This window comes from Leucopleurus acutus, assembly GCF_964270905.1.
Source record: "Leucopleurus acutus genome assembly, chromosome: 6".
Classification (NCBI taxonomy): Eukaryota; Metazoa; Chordata; class Mammalia; order Artiodactyla; family Delphinidae; genus Leucopleurus; species Leucopleurus acutus.
Window position 1 is genome coordinate 16,609,334 of NC_139149.1, and position 17,042 is coordinate 16,626,375.

A 17,042-nucleotide genomic window follows, 5' to 3' on the forward strand; every position below is an offset into this window, starting at 1 on the left:
ATGCCAACCATGATGTTGTCTTCATGTACTTACTTGCTGGGTTGTCCGTGTCATGTAGGCTGACCACTGGAACCCCTGGACCTAGATTTTAGAAATGTATGTATAAACATTTTAAAGACATCTAAGTCATAACTACTGGAAGATTACATGATAGAGTTCTTTTTTCCAAATATAACATTTCATAGTTAAAACATAATGAAACAGAAACCCGATTATTAGATTTCATTCCTTTCTATGGATATTCTATTCAGAGAAGTAAGAATATACGGGGAAAGAAACTATTTGCAGGATTATTGTTACAATTCTCCCTTCTCCAAAATGCCCTATACTTCTATAGTTCTATGGTTTTAGCCAATCTTATGCACTTTACTCTCTTTTTATCTAGTCTTTTATAGAATCATCACTGATGTTCAGAAAGTTGATTCACAACCCTGTGAACCCTCATCCACTCATTCAAGATTAAATTCTATTTACCACTTAGCCAAGAAAGAAAGAATGCATGTATATTAGAAGTATTTTGGCACAGTGGTTAAGAATCCACCTGCCAATGCAGGGGACACGGGTTCAAGCCCTGGTCTGGGAAGATCCCACATGCCGCGGAGCAACCAAGGCCGTGCACCACAACTACTGAGGCTGCGCTCTAGAGCCCGGTTTGCAGGGCAGAAATAGAGACACAGATGTAGAGAACAAACGTATGGACACCAAGGGGGGAAAGTGGTGGGGGTGGTGGCAGTGGTGGGATGAATTGGGAGATTGGGATTGATATGTATACATTAATATGCATAAAACAGATAACTAATAAGAAACTGCTGTATAAAAAAATTAATAAAATAAAATTCAAAAATTCAAAAAAGATAAAAATAAAAGCAAAAAAAATTTCACCCACAAGATAAATTAAAAATTGGAACTAATTATATATTAATTTTAAAAATACATTAACTGGAATTGTTAATTATTTCAAATATACAGGATAATTCAAGTGTAACCATAAGATGTTATCTTAAAACTTCACTTCTCTAAGGAACTCTGCCTAGGGGTCTAATGGTTTTTCTCTGGTGTCATCCAACAAGTACTTCTCTTTTTTGATTACTTTATTTCAGATATCAAGAGAAAAATAACTAAAAAGAAAAAGTATTGGTGTCTTCCTCATGGTGTCTTAAAACATGAATGTGTAAGGTACCAGCTGAAGCAGTAGCACTCAATCCATCACATTATAAGAGGACATCTCCCATTTCATCTCTGGGAAATACAGTATCCTATTAAGTGATTCCTATCAGTATAACCTAGAGATACCATACTACTATGTAAGGCTATAACATAGTCACCGGATAGAAGAAATAATTGGGGTGAACATAATTTCTCAAAATTGAAGGGGACTAGACTCTGGGAATTAAATTTCTATAGATCCTAAATTTTTTAACAACCAAGCCATTATTTTAAGAAGGAAACTATTGCTTTTCCTAATGTCTAGGTAAATTAGTTTATTATTCTAGCTTGACTTTGCTGATGTAAATATGTTTATTCACTTTTTTAAAAGGTCCATGTCAACCAGCACTTATTGATCATGTGTATGTGCACATATTGACTTACTCCCAATTTCTATCTTTTAAATAAAGTAATGGATACAATTTCTATCTCAATAAACCCCTAATTTATAACTTTTTAACAAAAACTTACATAAACTAAGAATATCAAATCATACAGCTAGGGTAATCATTACTAATGATAGTAATAGATACTGATCAAATAAGATGAATAAAATAAATTTTATTAGAAATCATCTATTACCTTTACAGAGTAATAAGAAATGTTGATTCATGGGACTAAAACTGGCACCAAAATATGTACATTGTTCTTTCATAAAGTTACATGAAATGCACTGACGATTCAATAATCCTTCAGTAGAAGCACTGGGGAAAGAAAAAGAAAGTTAGAAATGCTACTGTTCCAGGTCCTTGAATGTGTGGTATCTATATTTAAATATTGACATAAACAAAGAAGCTACAGAATTACTCAGCTGAGGTTCCTTGTAAATTATGACTTACCATGAAAATGCAAACAAAGTCAATTCCCATTACTAATGTTAAGACATATGCATTTTTCTTCTCTGTAATAAAATTAAAATTATGTACACCTATATGAATGTAATATGTATGTATGCTTACAGAGAAACTGATTGTCACAGGATGCAATATAACTTATTCTTATTTATATTTTTATAGATATTTCTTTGTAAAGTCTTAAAAGAAATTACCCACAGAGACAAGCATAAAGTCACCAGCAATAATATTATTTGGAAGAACTAATGTTTTCACAAGTCACACACATATAAAAAGCTCATGATTTCCTAAATTCAACATTAGATTTTGATATTAGTACCAGATTTTTCCCACTAAATAGTTGCACTGAATTTTTGGAAAAGAAAAGCTATTTTTGCATGATAATATATATAATGTTAATGCTCATACATGCTTTGAGACATCAAGGAGATAGATAAAGAGAAAAGCACTCATCTCTTTATTTTACAAACAATGGTGCTTAAGGTTAGAGGGGTTGAAATATTAACCCAAAGTTAAATTTCATGTACAGATTCATTTATTTTATAAATAGAGATTAATTGTAAATTATCTATGCTTCTAAATGAAAACACTGTTGATGATACATTTTTTAAAACTTGGCTGGACAAAATATTCTCAATTTCATTTTGGAACAAAACACATACTATAGTATAGTATAGTTCACAAAGTCACAGCTTCACATTTGAAACATGTTGGGCTCATTATAATCCAAAATTTTCCTTTTCTAGTCAAGGTGATTAATATACTAGGCACTTAAACACATTAGCTAGTTTCACCATTATGACAAATCATACCCATTTTTTTTCTTTTAAATTGTGGTATATACGTAAAACAACATTCAACATTTTAACCATTTTTCAAGTATATGGTTCAATGTCATTAATTACAGTCACAATGTTGCACAACTATCACCACAGAAACTATGAATGTGTGCCAGTCCCTATTAGTCACAGCTATTTAGTGACATAACTAGAATTTAAAACCTTTTCTCTCTCTACTCTTCCATATAATTTTTCAGATCCAAGTTTCCTAAAAATTATTTTGGTATCTTCTCATTGTTTGGATTATGAATTACTAAAATAGAGAAAAGCACATTTTGAGACAAAATAATGACACCGAATATGCTAGCAGTTCTGATTCTGCAGAAGCATCTAATCCCATAAATTAAATCAACCAATTATTATTTTTATAGCCTGGACAAGACAATGACTGAGTTTTCTGGGTCAAACACTAATATTATCTTACAGTCAAACAAACTGGCACTGGGTGAGCCATTTAAAGGGAGATTTATTGGTACTATATTTTCTTTATAACACAGCCCTCTGCACTAGTACAGGTCATAGATATATTGACTTTTGTACTGCTCTGCCTCAGTCACTGGGGACATAAGACAAGCACACAAATCTAAGAACCCACTGTGATTCAAATCACATTTTAGGTTAATAGAGGGAGGAGAGAGAGGATGAGGCAGCGCTGCTAGCTGAGTTTAGCCAAGCCTAATTTTCTGGCACTGTCATTTTTCGTTAAGAGTTTTACAAAATGAGAAAAATAAAACATTGGTCCAGTATTTCCACATCTCTAAAGGACTGTTCTTGACTGCCACTATTAACCACTGTATACGTTTCAAGAAAGATAAGCTTCAGGTAACCAAAAAGAGAAAGCGACCGGTACTTTAACCAAGACCTCTAAACCAAAATTAGAATCATTCTCTTTAAATAAACAGCTGTTCTTCTTTTGGAAGCCATTAGAATTGAGAACATGTGTTCCAGACTCTAAGAGAAAACAAACAAAGAATGTGAAGATGACATATTGGGATATGTGATAAAAAGGAGAGGCTCGCTTCAGATTAAAACAATTTATGCATAAATAAGAGTGTGTGGATGAATTAGAGAGCGTTAAGGTACTTGAAACATGCATTTTTACTCTCAAAGGAAAGTCTAGGCTACTTGGTAAGAATCATTGGTGACACTTCTTCAAACATGATGAATTTCCACTGAGAATATGCCATGGCAGTTTTGACACTTTAAAAATGGATCTGTGAAATGTAAATTAGAAAGTGTATATGAGTCTATAATTGTAAGTTGCTTGCCAGACAAAAATAAAAGTCATTCTTGGGAGGTCCTGGTGAAAGCTTTCTGAGTGAGGAGACATTTTTAACACTAAATAGGTATGACCTTAACCCCTTTTATGAATATAACTTTCCATCTGGGAAAATTGGACAGATGAAAATAGTCCCCATCTACTGCTTTATTTTAGTAAGCAAGGACCATTCCTGCTTAAATACCAATCAGTGGATTATACACATTATGGGGGGTGGGGGAGAGAAACTGCCACTTGATCCACTCTACTAAATGTTCACAATGCCTTTATTTTGTTCGGGAATACATCACATGTGTACAATATTAATGCCATGAAAATATAAATGAGGCATAGTAGAAGAAAAGCCTACTGGGGAAAATATGTAAATGCCTGTGATGTGGGTAGTTGAGAAAAGCAAGCCTCAAAAAAAAAAAAAAAGACATTTTGAGACTGTAAAAACAAATGAGGGAAAAAATAAAGGAGGAATAAGATGGTCTCCATTTCAGTTCCAATTGTTTACGCTCACAGTGGTCCAAAGCTGACGGACTGGGCCAAGAGTGTGGGGTTTTGTCATACTGAGTTGGTTCTCTCCTAGCCATACCAAAAAGGAAACTTCAGACTTCTCCATCCCATCATTATGCTGTGTAGATGGCCCCTGAGGAATCTACCTGTGCAGGAAGATCCTCTCACATTGCTTACCTGTACAGCTGCCTCCCTCTGGGAGACGACTCGGTGCTCAGAAAGTAACTGCCCATGAAAGAAAACAACACAAACATCAGGCACCAATCAATTTTTGCCACACCGAGTTTTCACCTGCATTTTCAAACTGTCAAAGAACAGGCAAGAGCTCTTCTATTATTTAACGGCAGGACTTGATCCATTTGGGAAACGCATATCTGTTTCTTAAAATATTGTCACACTTTTCCATGATCTCTCTCAATCTCTCTGAGTGTGCATGTGCGTGTGCATGTGTCTGTGCAACTGTCTAAGTATCTCTCTGCGTGAAGTATAGGGAGAATCTTAAAGAAAAGGTTGTTCTTTACATGGCCAGGCTACTTGGACTAGGACCATGGTAAGCAAAATATAAATCTAGCAGAAAAGACTGCATTTGACAACAGTGACTTCCAACCTGACTAGAGAACCAAAAACACTCACATTTTTTGCGTCGTTTCATCGTATGCCAGGATCTTTATCACTTCCCAGTTTCCTGATGTCAGATGCCGCACAGTAATTTGCTCACTTTTACTCTGCAAAGAAATAGAATATATTGATTTTCTTCTTATTTAAACAGCATCTCTCTGGTCAGCACAAAAGTACTAACCGCCTGTGTTACTTTTAATTCTTTAGTTCTCAGCTAATGTTGAGATTCTCACTTTCAATCTTAAGAATATATCCACATGTGCATAAACACAGATGCAGGTAAGATGGTGCCTTTACTCCTATGCTGTAGGAAAACCATTCAGAAAACATCTCCAGGTGAGGATTATGTGTGCATCATCATGTTGACATAGGAAGTCATCTGGGCATTTGGTACAGACACAGGACCTTGTTAACTCTCATCTAAATGATCGACAGCTATGCAGTTTGGAAAGCTTTAAATAAAATATTTCAAACAAACTTCATTCCAAATAGATTCTGTTACATTATTTTAACCTTTACAGATGTGCATTGCTATATGATTTGCTATTTTCACACAATAATTTGTTTCTGAGATCATTAAATATCATCACTATTGATGAGATCATCAGTAATTTATTTCTGAGATCACACTGACCCTTGTAGCCATAGTTTATTTTCACTGCTATATGGTTTTTGTTGTTGTTGTTGTTGTTGTTGTTTTGCGGTACGCGGGCCTCTCACTGTTGTGGCCTCTCCCATTGCGGAGCACAGGCTGCGGACGCGCAGGCTCAGCGGCCATGGCTCATGGGCCCAGCCGCTCCGTGGCATGTGGGATCTTCCCAGACCGGGGGATGAACCCGTGTCCCCTGCATCGGCAGGCGGACTCTCAACCACTGCGCCACCAGGGAAGCCCGATATATGGTATTTTATTGTATGTATGAATACAGTAAAATTTATTTATTTTTTGACATTTGAGTTTTTCCAAATTTTCGCTCTTAAAAACAAGTTGTCTATGAACAGTTTTATTAATGTCTCCCGGTGCATGTGACAGGATTTTCTTGAGATGAACACTGATAAATGGGACTGCTTGGTCAAAAGGTAAATGTCTCCTACCTAACTCAATAGTGACATTATTTTCCAAAGTTGTGTCGATTTAGAATCTACTAGCAATGTGAGTTTCTGTTGCTCCACATTTTATCCACTTCCTCACCAATAGTTAATTTCATCAGACTATTTAATTTTTTGTCAAACTAATGAGTGTGAAATTGTATCTCATTCAATTCCTTTATTTTTAAGAAAATATTCAAATCTACAGAAAGGTTAATGGATAGTACATGAATACCCATAAAACCGTTACCTAGATTCACCAAACATTAACATTTTGAATATTTGCTCTCCCCCTTTCTTCATATGCTAAATCATATGAAAGGAAACTGAGAGCATCAGACTATTTCAGCTCTAAATATTTCAGTATACAGCTCTCAAAATTAGCAGTATTTTCTCATATAAGCAAATTGCATATCATACCTATGAATAACAACATTAATATCATCTAAATATATAGTATGTATTCTATTTTCCACACTGCCCTAAGTAACCCAAATATCTCCATATCTATATATCTATATCTATCTTTCTATCTATCTACATATCTACCTATCTACCTAATTGCAGTGGGTTGTCACCTCTTTAGTCTCTTTTAAAGTCAAAGTTATCCTATCTTTTCTTGAGTTCTACAACATTGACCATTTTGGGGGCGGGAATTGCTGCGGCATGTGGCATGCGGAACTTCCCTGACTAGGGATTGAACCCGTGCCCCCTTCATTGGAAGGGTGGAGTCTTAACCACTGGACTGCCAGGGAAGTCCACACTGACCATCTTTAAGACTCTTGGTCCAGTGGTCTGATATGTAGAGTATTTTTGATTTATCTGATTTTTTAAAATGATATAATTTAGGCTAATATTTTTGGCAAGAATATTATATAGGTGATATTGGATGCCTCTTATGCTTCATATTAGGAAACACACCATTACACTTCTTCCCATCCTTAACAATGCTGTTTACAAGGTAACTGATATCTGTTCATTGTAAAGTACATTTTTCCCTGTAGTTAAAAGTGGGATGATGCTTGCACATTACATGAATAGCTTTTCCTCCATGAACGTCCCACTCAGTAGTTTTGGTATCCATTCATGACCTTTCCCTGAACAAATTATCATTTGGAAGTGATTTTCTAACTCTAACATCCATTCTATATTTATTAGGTGGTATTCTTCTGTAAAAAGAACTTTCCCTACTTTTTCCCCTTACGTGTGTTCACTCTCTTTATCTCCCTCTTCCTCATACTATTATAACAGTTTTAATCTGATGTGTTACATTCCATTACTGTTATTTTGTTGTTGTTGTTATCATTCTTCATGATGCTGAAATTGACAAACTTTGGTTAGTGGGACCCCTTCAAGCTAACCCCTCTATTCTTTGGAAATGATTATGTTAGTTTTAGAGTACTTCCTTGTTTTCGGCACAGTAAGATGTTCTAAGATCGCTTCTTATCTCCCATATCCATAATCAATAACTTCTCCAAGGAATATTTTCTACTGGATTATGATATTTAGATATCAAGATCTGGGTTTAGGTGTGCTCATGACTACTCTAATGTTATTAGTTCTGGACCTTTTCAGAGGAGATAGATAGGCAGCCAGACAGATGTCCATATGTTCTGAGTGTGTAGGTGTATGTATGCGTTCTTAGACACACTTCAATTAAAATTCATATCAGTTTGATTTACATTTTAGGTGTATTATCTTCTCTTAGTATTTCAATTTAAGCTTTGATGTCCTCATTCTTTTTATTTTAAAATATGTACATGGTCAAAAATAAAGTATAAATATGTGGATATATACATTGACAGAAGTCTTGATCTCACCCCATTCTCAACACATAGAAAAAACCTTTCTTCATTTGGTTCTTATTTATGCTTCTTTTCTGGGGGTAGATTTTTATAATTAAAAAATTAATATTTTATTACTATAAATGTAAATGCTAATCTAATTACATATATATGTACAAATTAGAGAGATTGTGGGATGTGCTCTATATCAATTGTTATATATCATCTTCTTTTTAATTCTTAAATAGTTCTGCCTGTGTGGATGTACCATACTTCATTCAACTAGCCTCCAATAATGCAAATAATCTATAGTGATTATTATCTCAAATAATGCTTTATTGATTAACCCTGTGTATATGTTTGTTTGTGGTTTAATGTGTAGGGAAATATCTTCAGGATATTTTCCTCCATAGGGAAAGTACCATTCTGCACATCTACCAGTAATGTATAAGGTGCCTGTTTTCCAATGGACATATAATGACCTACAGAAATGATCCCTGAAAGTACAGTCTTCCCATGAACATGTTACAGAACACGCTGTTCATTGTTTGAAGTTTTGCTAATCTGACAAGTGAGAAATGTTGCTGTGGTAGACGCTATGATACACCAACCAGAACTCCCTTCTAGAAGGAAGGACCTACCTCTCCAGTGGCTAGAAGTCCTGCTGGAAGAAGGCCCTCAGCTGTCAGTCTGGAGACGGCCTGAACTGAAGAAAATGGCCTCACCCAAGATCATACCTCTTTTCAACAGCCCTCGAAAGGACAACCTGATCAATATTGGGATATAGAAGCCCAGCCCTCTTGCTCTAACTTGGGACTTCTCTGAAGGGCTCTCCCAGTGCAGAACTCTCTGTGGGGTTAGCTGAAACCTTCATTGAGATGGCTCTGCCACTCAAATTCTTCTGCCCAATGTTGCTTTCTTTTCCTCCTTTCCAGAGTTATTGATCTCTGTAATAACTGGCCTGCAGGCTAATCGTTCTTTCACAGTTGGCTTCCTGTGACACTCAACTTGTGACAGGTATATTAGTGTATTTTCATCTTGCATTTTGCTTGGAAGAAAAGTTGAGCATCTATATTTATCTATATATGTACAAATGCTTATATATATACATATAATGTATAATATATAATAATCCATTTGCATAATTGTTTTACCTGACTCTCTGCTAATGTTTGTCTCTGTTATCTATTCGATTTTTTAAGAGCTCTTTGTGTCTTTATATCCATTTATGTGAGGTATATGCTGCAAATATATTCTCCTGGTTTGTCATTTTGTGTTGACATTGGTTATGATAGCATTTTCCCCCAATTTTTTTCTGTTCTTTATAAAATCAAGTTTACCAACATATTCTTATATTACTTCTAAGTGATGATGCATAGTTTAAAGGCTTTCTTCAAACTAAGGTTACAAAGAATTTACTGATGTTTTCTCCTATTACAGGTAAGATTTAATTTTTAAAGTTAGAGCTTTGTCATTTTAGAGTTAGGGTGGTAGTCTGGAACTACTTTTATCTTTTTCCTAAGGGATACTGAGTTTTCCTAAAATGGCATGGAGTTCTGAAGTCATATATTTTATTGCCAAATTCCCACAGGACAACAACACAGTAGATAGTCCTACTTACTCATTTTCAGATCCTGTTTTGAATGGACCAAGGACAGGACTAAGATCTCAGGTTTTAGTGCGTCTAATTTCAAGATGAACAAAATCTCAAAACATTAAAAAGTAAAGAAACTTTGATCAATATTTGTACATATCTGGAGATGCATTTTGTTCACAGATTTCTAGATTGCTTATACGTTCTCTGTTTTTCAGAGAATTTTGGTGTGTGTGTGTTTTAAGGATGGAAGAGTGGCCACATTAAAAGTGATCATGAGCAAAAATCCAATGCTTTGAAAAATGTTTGAATACAGTGTACAGAAAATAAAAATTACACATCCAATGATGCATCTCGGATCAAAATATGTTTCTAAGTGTAGAAGTAAAAGATCTCTTGTTGGAAGCCATGATAACAACCTCACAACCTTTGGACTTTACTTCAAACATCTGTAATTTCTCTGCTTGCTTTATATCTACCAGGGCAACTCTGGGCTGGGGAATAAGTTTCACTCCATTTTACATGTAACAGCATAGACTATCTTGTATAGTTACATAGTTATAAGACTTGTAAGCTATTTTCTAATAATAGCATATTACGTTTGATCTGGACTCTAGGTAAATAGTTCCAATACCAATCAGAACATGGTAGATGACTATACAGTAAATTCAAAATAAATATCAAGGGACTTGACTAGTCTGTACCTCAATTAATTTTCCATCCACCTTCAGCAGAAATATAATCACAGGAAAGGTAATTTAACAAAGCAGGAAAGAATACTCATTTTACTTCACAGAAATAATTCTTTCTTTCTGTGCCACCATGATCTCCATTATATTCACTTAGTAGAAGAGAAACACTGATTATGAATATGAAACCATTGTGGAATTTTGACAAGGGCAACATGGCAATATACTTTAAATTGAACTCATATTTCACTTTTAATTTTATAAGGGCAGCAATAAAACTAGTAATTTCATTCATTTTCAAAAGAGCTGAAAATCTAGGAAATAAAGTGTTTTTATTTGGGACATTAGACCTCAGGCACCTCTCCTTGGATCAGCAGAGATTTTATCTTACTCAGCAAGTTCAATATGAATTTTATGTATCTGTTTATAAGTTGGAAACATATTGGTATCAGTAAAAGTTTAATGATGCATGTGCTTTTCACCTGATTATACACTGTTCATTCTAATTTCTTACAGTAAATTCTGTTTAACTTTTACAGCTTCTAAATAATGGAAATATTGCAGTGCTTAAAAATAGCATGCTTTAATTTACTGTCTATTCATCATGTGAGGTGAACTAATTGTTTTCAGACAATGTCCTAATCAGATACAGCAGTGAAATGTAATGAAAAAATTGTACTGGGTTGATTGGGTGACAGAATTGTGGATTGGGGGCATGCTATTTTCTACAGTATTTGTAATGAATAATGGCATTTAAAATTGTTCCAAGTGAAATCATCAGCTCTCATAAGCAAAACTTTGTATTGCTGGATAGAAAAAGTGAATGAATTCACCAATATATATAAATTTTCATTTAACACAGTTTTGGAAGATAACAGGGCAATGGCTTATGCTTATAAATCTGAACCACTTAACATGACTGAAACTCTGCTTATCCCATATTAGAGGGGAAAAGGCGGCCATGTATTTGACAAAAACCTTTCTCTTGACTGCAACTTACATTGTAAGATATAGGATATTATGGTTCCAAATATGGGAATTCAGGAGTTAGAAGTCTACATAAAGAATTCTATGGGGGAAAAGGGGAGAGGGAAATATCTGAAGTGATCTGAAGTGGTCTGCTGTAAAAAAAGGTTTGCATCATTGTTTGATTCAGAAACTACGTAAACTGATATCAATACTGCATACTTCACACTCTACTCAGAAGGAAATTTATTTTAGCTATAAAGATTTTTGGAAGAGCCAGTTTTTATTTTTATCTTTAATGGAATATATAAAAGTAGATAAACCGTACTCATAAATTTTGCTTTCACATATTCATATAGAAAGTATCTGAATATATATATATATATATATATATATATAAATATATATGGGTTTAGAAATATTTTACTTTTGATTCAGGAATTCCAGTTCTGTTAACCACAACTAAAGAAATAATTCATAATAAAAATAATCTTTATGTATAGTGACATCTATAGTTGTAGTAAATTGCCACTAAATTAAACATTGAACAACAATGGTTAACTATGTACATCCAGTCAACTAAATATTAATATTCAAAAGAATTGCATTTCAAAATTGTTTAGCACTATGGGAAAATTATGCTTTAAAATTTAAATTCAAATAGGATAAAATACTGTACTTAACATAAAATTATAATCATGTTTAAAAGTAGACTGAAGGAACACACAATTTTTTCCTATTTTTTATTTTTTGGAATTATTTTAACAAGCATAAGTCTTGTAAATGAGGGGAAAAAACCACTAAAATATTTGTAAGGCCAACCATCAATCTATATATTGAAAATATCCTGAAACACTAATTTTGTAGCCTGGTCTCTAATTAATGTTTTTTGTTTACCTACTGATTGTGTAAGAGATAAAAATGTTTGCAAAAATTTACTAATTTCGTTTAGTAAGATACTTCAAACAGATGAATATATTTGCAGTCAATGGGGAAGCTCTCTAATATAGCTAAGCATCAAGTACTGCAAAGGTGGTCTTCCTGATGGCTGCCAAGCTCTCTGTTCCTGTCATTTCTCACTCCCTGGGCACATCAATTTAGGTGGAGTCCTCTGGTGTATCAAGGGAAGGAAGAGGGGGTAAAAAGTCATCACTGGTGCTATGCACTACTGTTTAGACGGTAAATTAGTACACCATTTTTGGAGGGCCAGTTTCACATTCCATATCAAAACCTAAACAAATACATATATGTACACATATGCTTTGCCTAGGTAACTTTTGACATCTAGAAATATATATTTGTGGTAAGAACATTTATCTCTGGATCATTTTTGGTATCAAAACTAGAAATAAATATGATGATGAAAATTAATTCATTTAAATACAGTATAATATATTTACTAGACAGGATGTTGAACAGCTATTAAAATCACATTTACAAATAATATTAAATATTAAGAATGCAATTAAATGATGTGAGAAAATGCTCAGAAATTACTCTTTAAATGTTACAAATCAATATATATGCTTTGATTGCACACTTTAAGAAAAAGTGATATATTTTTAATGTAAAAAGAAATTGGAAATATATACAACAATTGATTTGTAGTGTGCAAGTCTGGGGTGATGAGATTATGTTTGATTTTATATACTCTTTTTTCTTTTTCTTACTTTTTGGCTACGACCACCAGGGATGTCCCTGATTTTATATAATCTTTTCTTTCTTTTATTTATTTATTTATTTATTTTTGGCTGTGTTGGGTCTTCGTTTCTGTGCGAGGGCTTTCTCTAGTTGTGGCAAGCGGGGGCCGCTCTTCATCGCGGTGTGCGGGCCTCTCACTATCATGACCTCTCTTGTTGCGGAGCACAGGCTCCAGACACACAGGCTCAGTAGTTGTGGCGCACGGGCCTAGTTGCTCTGCGGCATGTGGGATCTTCCCAGACCAGGGCTCGAACCCGCGTCCCCTGCATTGGCAGGCAGATTCTCAACCACTGCACCACCAGGGAAGCCCCTTATAATCTTTTGTTTAGTTTACTCAGTTTAGAATTTTACAAATTTTTATAGTGTATATATATATATATATATATATATATCTCAATACGGTAATCATAAAAAAATCATAAAAGAGCCTTTTTGTTAGCTATTTAAAAATTGAGGCAAAGAGGTTCAAAATTGTGTGTATGTACAAACTTAAGAATAAATTGTATTTACCTAAGCACTGACCTCTGATTCATTAACAAAGTAAGTTAATTTTAGCCTCATTGCCAAAATATCTGTAAATAATCATGCAGTCATGTTTATTTATCAGTGAGGCAAGCTACAAATTCTCTGAACTGTAGCCAGAATAGATCAAAACATTTTCTACTTCAATGGAAGCTTTGCTATAATCTCCATATGGAAGAGGAACAAAGTAAACACATCTGCTCTATGAAGTTGTTCTTCTGAACATTTCAGAAATAATGAATTAGACTGCATTTCAGACTGGTTTGATTGGGAGACAGAAGGTATTTCTTCCCAAGGCTTGTAAAGAAACTTTTGTTATGTGCATAAATATCTCAATTTCTACATGCCAACATCTTCATCTCCTACCTCTGCTCTGCCAACACCACACTTTTTTTTTTTTTGCGGTACGCGGGCCTCTCACTGTTGTGGCCTCTCCCGTTGCGGAGCACAGGCTCCAGATGCGCAGGCTCAGCGGCCATGGCTCACAGGCCCAGCCGCTCCGCGGCATGTGGGATCCTCCCAGACCGGGGCACGAACCCGTGTCCCCTGCATCGGCAGGCGGACTCTCAACCACTGCGCCACCAGGGAAGCCCCCCACACTTTTTAAAAGACAACATTTCTGTTCTTATTTTGTTGAATAGATAATCTCAGAATTATACATCTATATATAGAGATGTATTATACATCTTTCTCTACCTTTCACTATATCTTATAAATAGTCACAATTTGTATGTAATTTTGAATACCTGGGTTTTTACACAGCTTCTTGAATATAAATACTGATATTTAAAAATGCAATAAGATGTCACCACAGTCAATTGTGAGATTTGGAAAGTTTTATTTATTCTTTTGGCGGAAATATTTCCCCAGTATTTATGATAACAAAGTTTATAATTAGCTAGCAAAAGTTAATCAGGTAAAGCAATTTGCTGGTGAAGCTTCCTCCAGTTCACATAAAAACCAAAATATGTTCCCTTAGTATCACCTGTCTGATATAATCATTTAATAGTTGAGTACAGAATCACCAAAAATTTTTATTCATATATAAATGCTTTCATTTATTTAAAACATAAATGAGATCACATTATATATTAGTCTATAACTTATTTTTCCAATTTAATAATATACTATGAAAATTAATCTACATTGCTATTGTGGAGATTATGTATAGTCAAATTATTTATTTCAGCTTTGATTAAAATTAAAGTTAAAATCATGACAATTACTTTAATAGCACAGATCTTGGACAAGGGTTGCCTCGTAAGCTACTGACACAGATTTAAAAAATTCAAGGTACTGAGCTGCCCAATGTAAATACATATATGGATAATGGTAAAAATTGGAGAATATGCACAAGACTTGAAGGTTCTAAGAACATAAAAGTAGTCAGGTTGCTTAGGGATCTTTTACCACATTCATATTTATTCTATACTTAGTAAGTATGAAATTGATTCTTGGCTAGTTTGTTTATAACACTCTCAAGAAAGATTCCAATTTATCCACAATGTTTTATCTTTATAAATTAACATTTACCTGTGAGACTAGATTGTTTATTTGATTTTCAAGGAAACTTTATTTCTCATGAATATTTTTACTGTCAATTAGATTCAAATTGACTCATTAACCTTGCCATATTTAAATTACTTATTGTGAATTCACTGATTCTTTTTATAATTAGATAAACTGTATAAAACTGGTTAACATTCATTTGAAATGCAGAGGAAAAATAACCTTTTATCCTTTTTTATCAAAAGGTCCATAAAAACATAACACATAAATAAAAACAAAAACATAAAAAAACAAACACATAAAAACATAACACAGATTTTATCTTTGACAACACATAAGAAATCTATTTTATCCTGGTTTTTAAAATCTGCCCTGCATTTCCTTGTGTGGGTATACTACAACTTACTAACCATTCAATTTTTGATGGACATTTAGACTGCTTCAGGTATTTAAAACTTTTATAACACACTGAAAATATTACTTGTACCAAATAGATGATATATATTTGTTGAATGAAAAATCGTCTCTCGATTTTCCTCAGGTCTTGGAAAGTAGGGGTTGGGCACTTTCCATTTATTAAATTCTATATCCCAAGGCCCTCAACTCATAGCACACATGTGTAGCTCACTAAATTTTATTGAGTGTTGAAAATGTTTTGTGTACAGCTTGAATTTATGGCTAAGGGTGGGGATCCTCTTCCTAAAACATCCCTGAGTTGGATATATGGCTGGACTTCACAGGTATTAACTGTAGGTGCAGAATACCACACGAAAAAGACTTTCATGAACATGATGGAATGAAACCAAACTACAGAAAGAAGCCAGCACTTACCTGGATGAGGAACATAGCTATGTGGTTATATTCTCCACGGCCCCCTTGTTTAACAGGAACTGTCATAAAGAATTTGCTGCCATCTCTAGAAAATACGGGCTCCTCATTCTAAAATATAGAAGCGCATGGAACAATCTCAAAAGGGCATTTGAAAATTGTACTTCCAACTATTGCTAATACATGCATGGAATAGACCAATAATTGATTTAAGTTTAGTTTGGCAAATTGTAGAATTATTTAAAAAATAAAAGTATAACAGTATGTTTTAAAGTGAACGCAATGATGCATTGGGCATATGTGTGTGTTTGAGTGATGAGATGGATGGGAAAGTTTCTTGCATACTGGATAGAAATGATTTACAATTAGACTGAAGACACTTTTTAAATTGGTTCAGAAAAGAACTTTCATATCTTCACATATGATATGATTGTGTTTAGAAATTTATCTTTCAAAAATAAAGAAAATGTTAACATCTGCACCAGTTTATCAAAATCAATTTTTTTAATTTAGAAAATTTTCTAACATATAATATTTAATACATTTTCTGAAATCTTTTACTCAACAACTCAAGTTATTGAAGATACATTTCTGATGATGTACACATGAATTTACTGTAAATACAAAAATGAAAAGGCTGCAAAATTGGAAGGAATCCATTGAAAATAATTTAATTCAAATTTCCCATCCTCACTGCTCACCCCTTCACAAACACACAAACACTGATGCCCATTTGATGATTTTTTAATTAAACTCTAGTAGCATGTTAAATCAATACAATTGTTTTTTAAAATTAAATGATGGATGATATACATATAGATTGCTTTCTTTTGCTCCAGGGGAAACATTAAGAAAATCGATCTATGTAACAAAACATCGAGTTCTTTCTTTTAGATTAGTGAGAGTGATTATACATATGGTATAGAGAAAGGCTTTGGTATGGTTTCCTCAGTAGGTCTTCAGAATGGCTCACAACTATTTTTGGATGATCTGACCCTCCACTCTTTTCCTGCTCTCCTCTTCCTTCCTTCTCCTGCTTCCTGCATTTTCCTGCTCCAGTGCCTTT

The 17,042-nt window shown here is 34.0% G+C and overlaps 1 protein-coding gene across 5 annotated transcripts in view; it reads right to left on the reverse strand.

The window, feature by feature from the left end:
- Positions 1 to 17,042, reverse strand: part of DPP10 (dipeptidyl peptidase like 10) — a gene marked incomplete at both ends in the record, with an annotated part of 1,304,794 nt that overhangs the window by 59,205 nt on the left and 1,228,547 nt on the right. For all 5 annotated transcript variants that reach the window (XM_082841087.1, XM_082841086.1, XM_082841085.1 and 2 more), the window contains 5 exons: positions 34 to 81; positions 1,789 to 1,910; positions 4,857 to 4,904; positions 5,313 to 5,404; positions 15,980 to 16,087. In XM_082841087.1, coding sequence (XP_082697213.1) covers positions 34 to 81; positions 1,789 to 1,910; positions 4,857 to 4,904; positions 5,313 to 5,404; positions 15,980 to 16,087 — 418 coding nt within the window. The remainder of the gene's footprint in view (positions 1 to 33; positions 82 to 1,788; positions 1,911 to 4,856; positions 4,905 to 5,312; positions 5,405 to 15,979; positions 16,088 to 17,042) is intronic.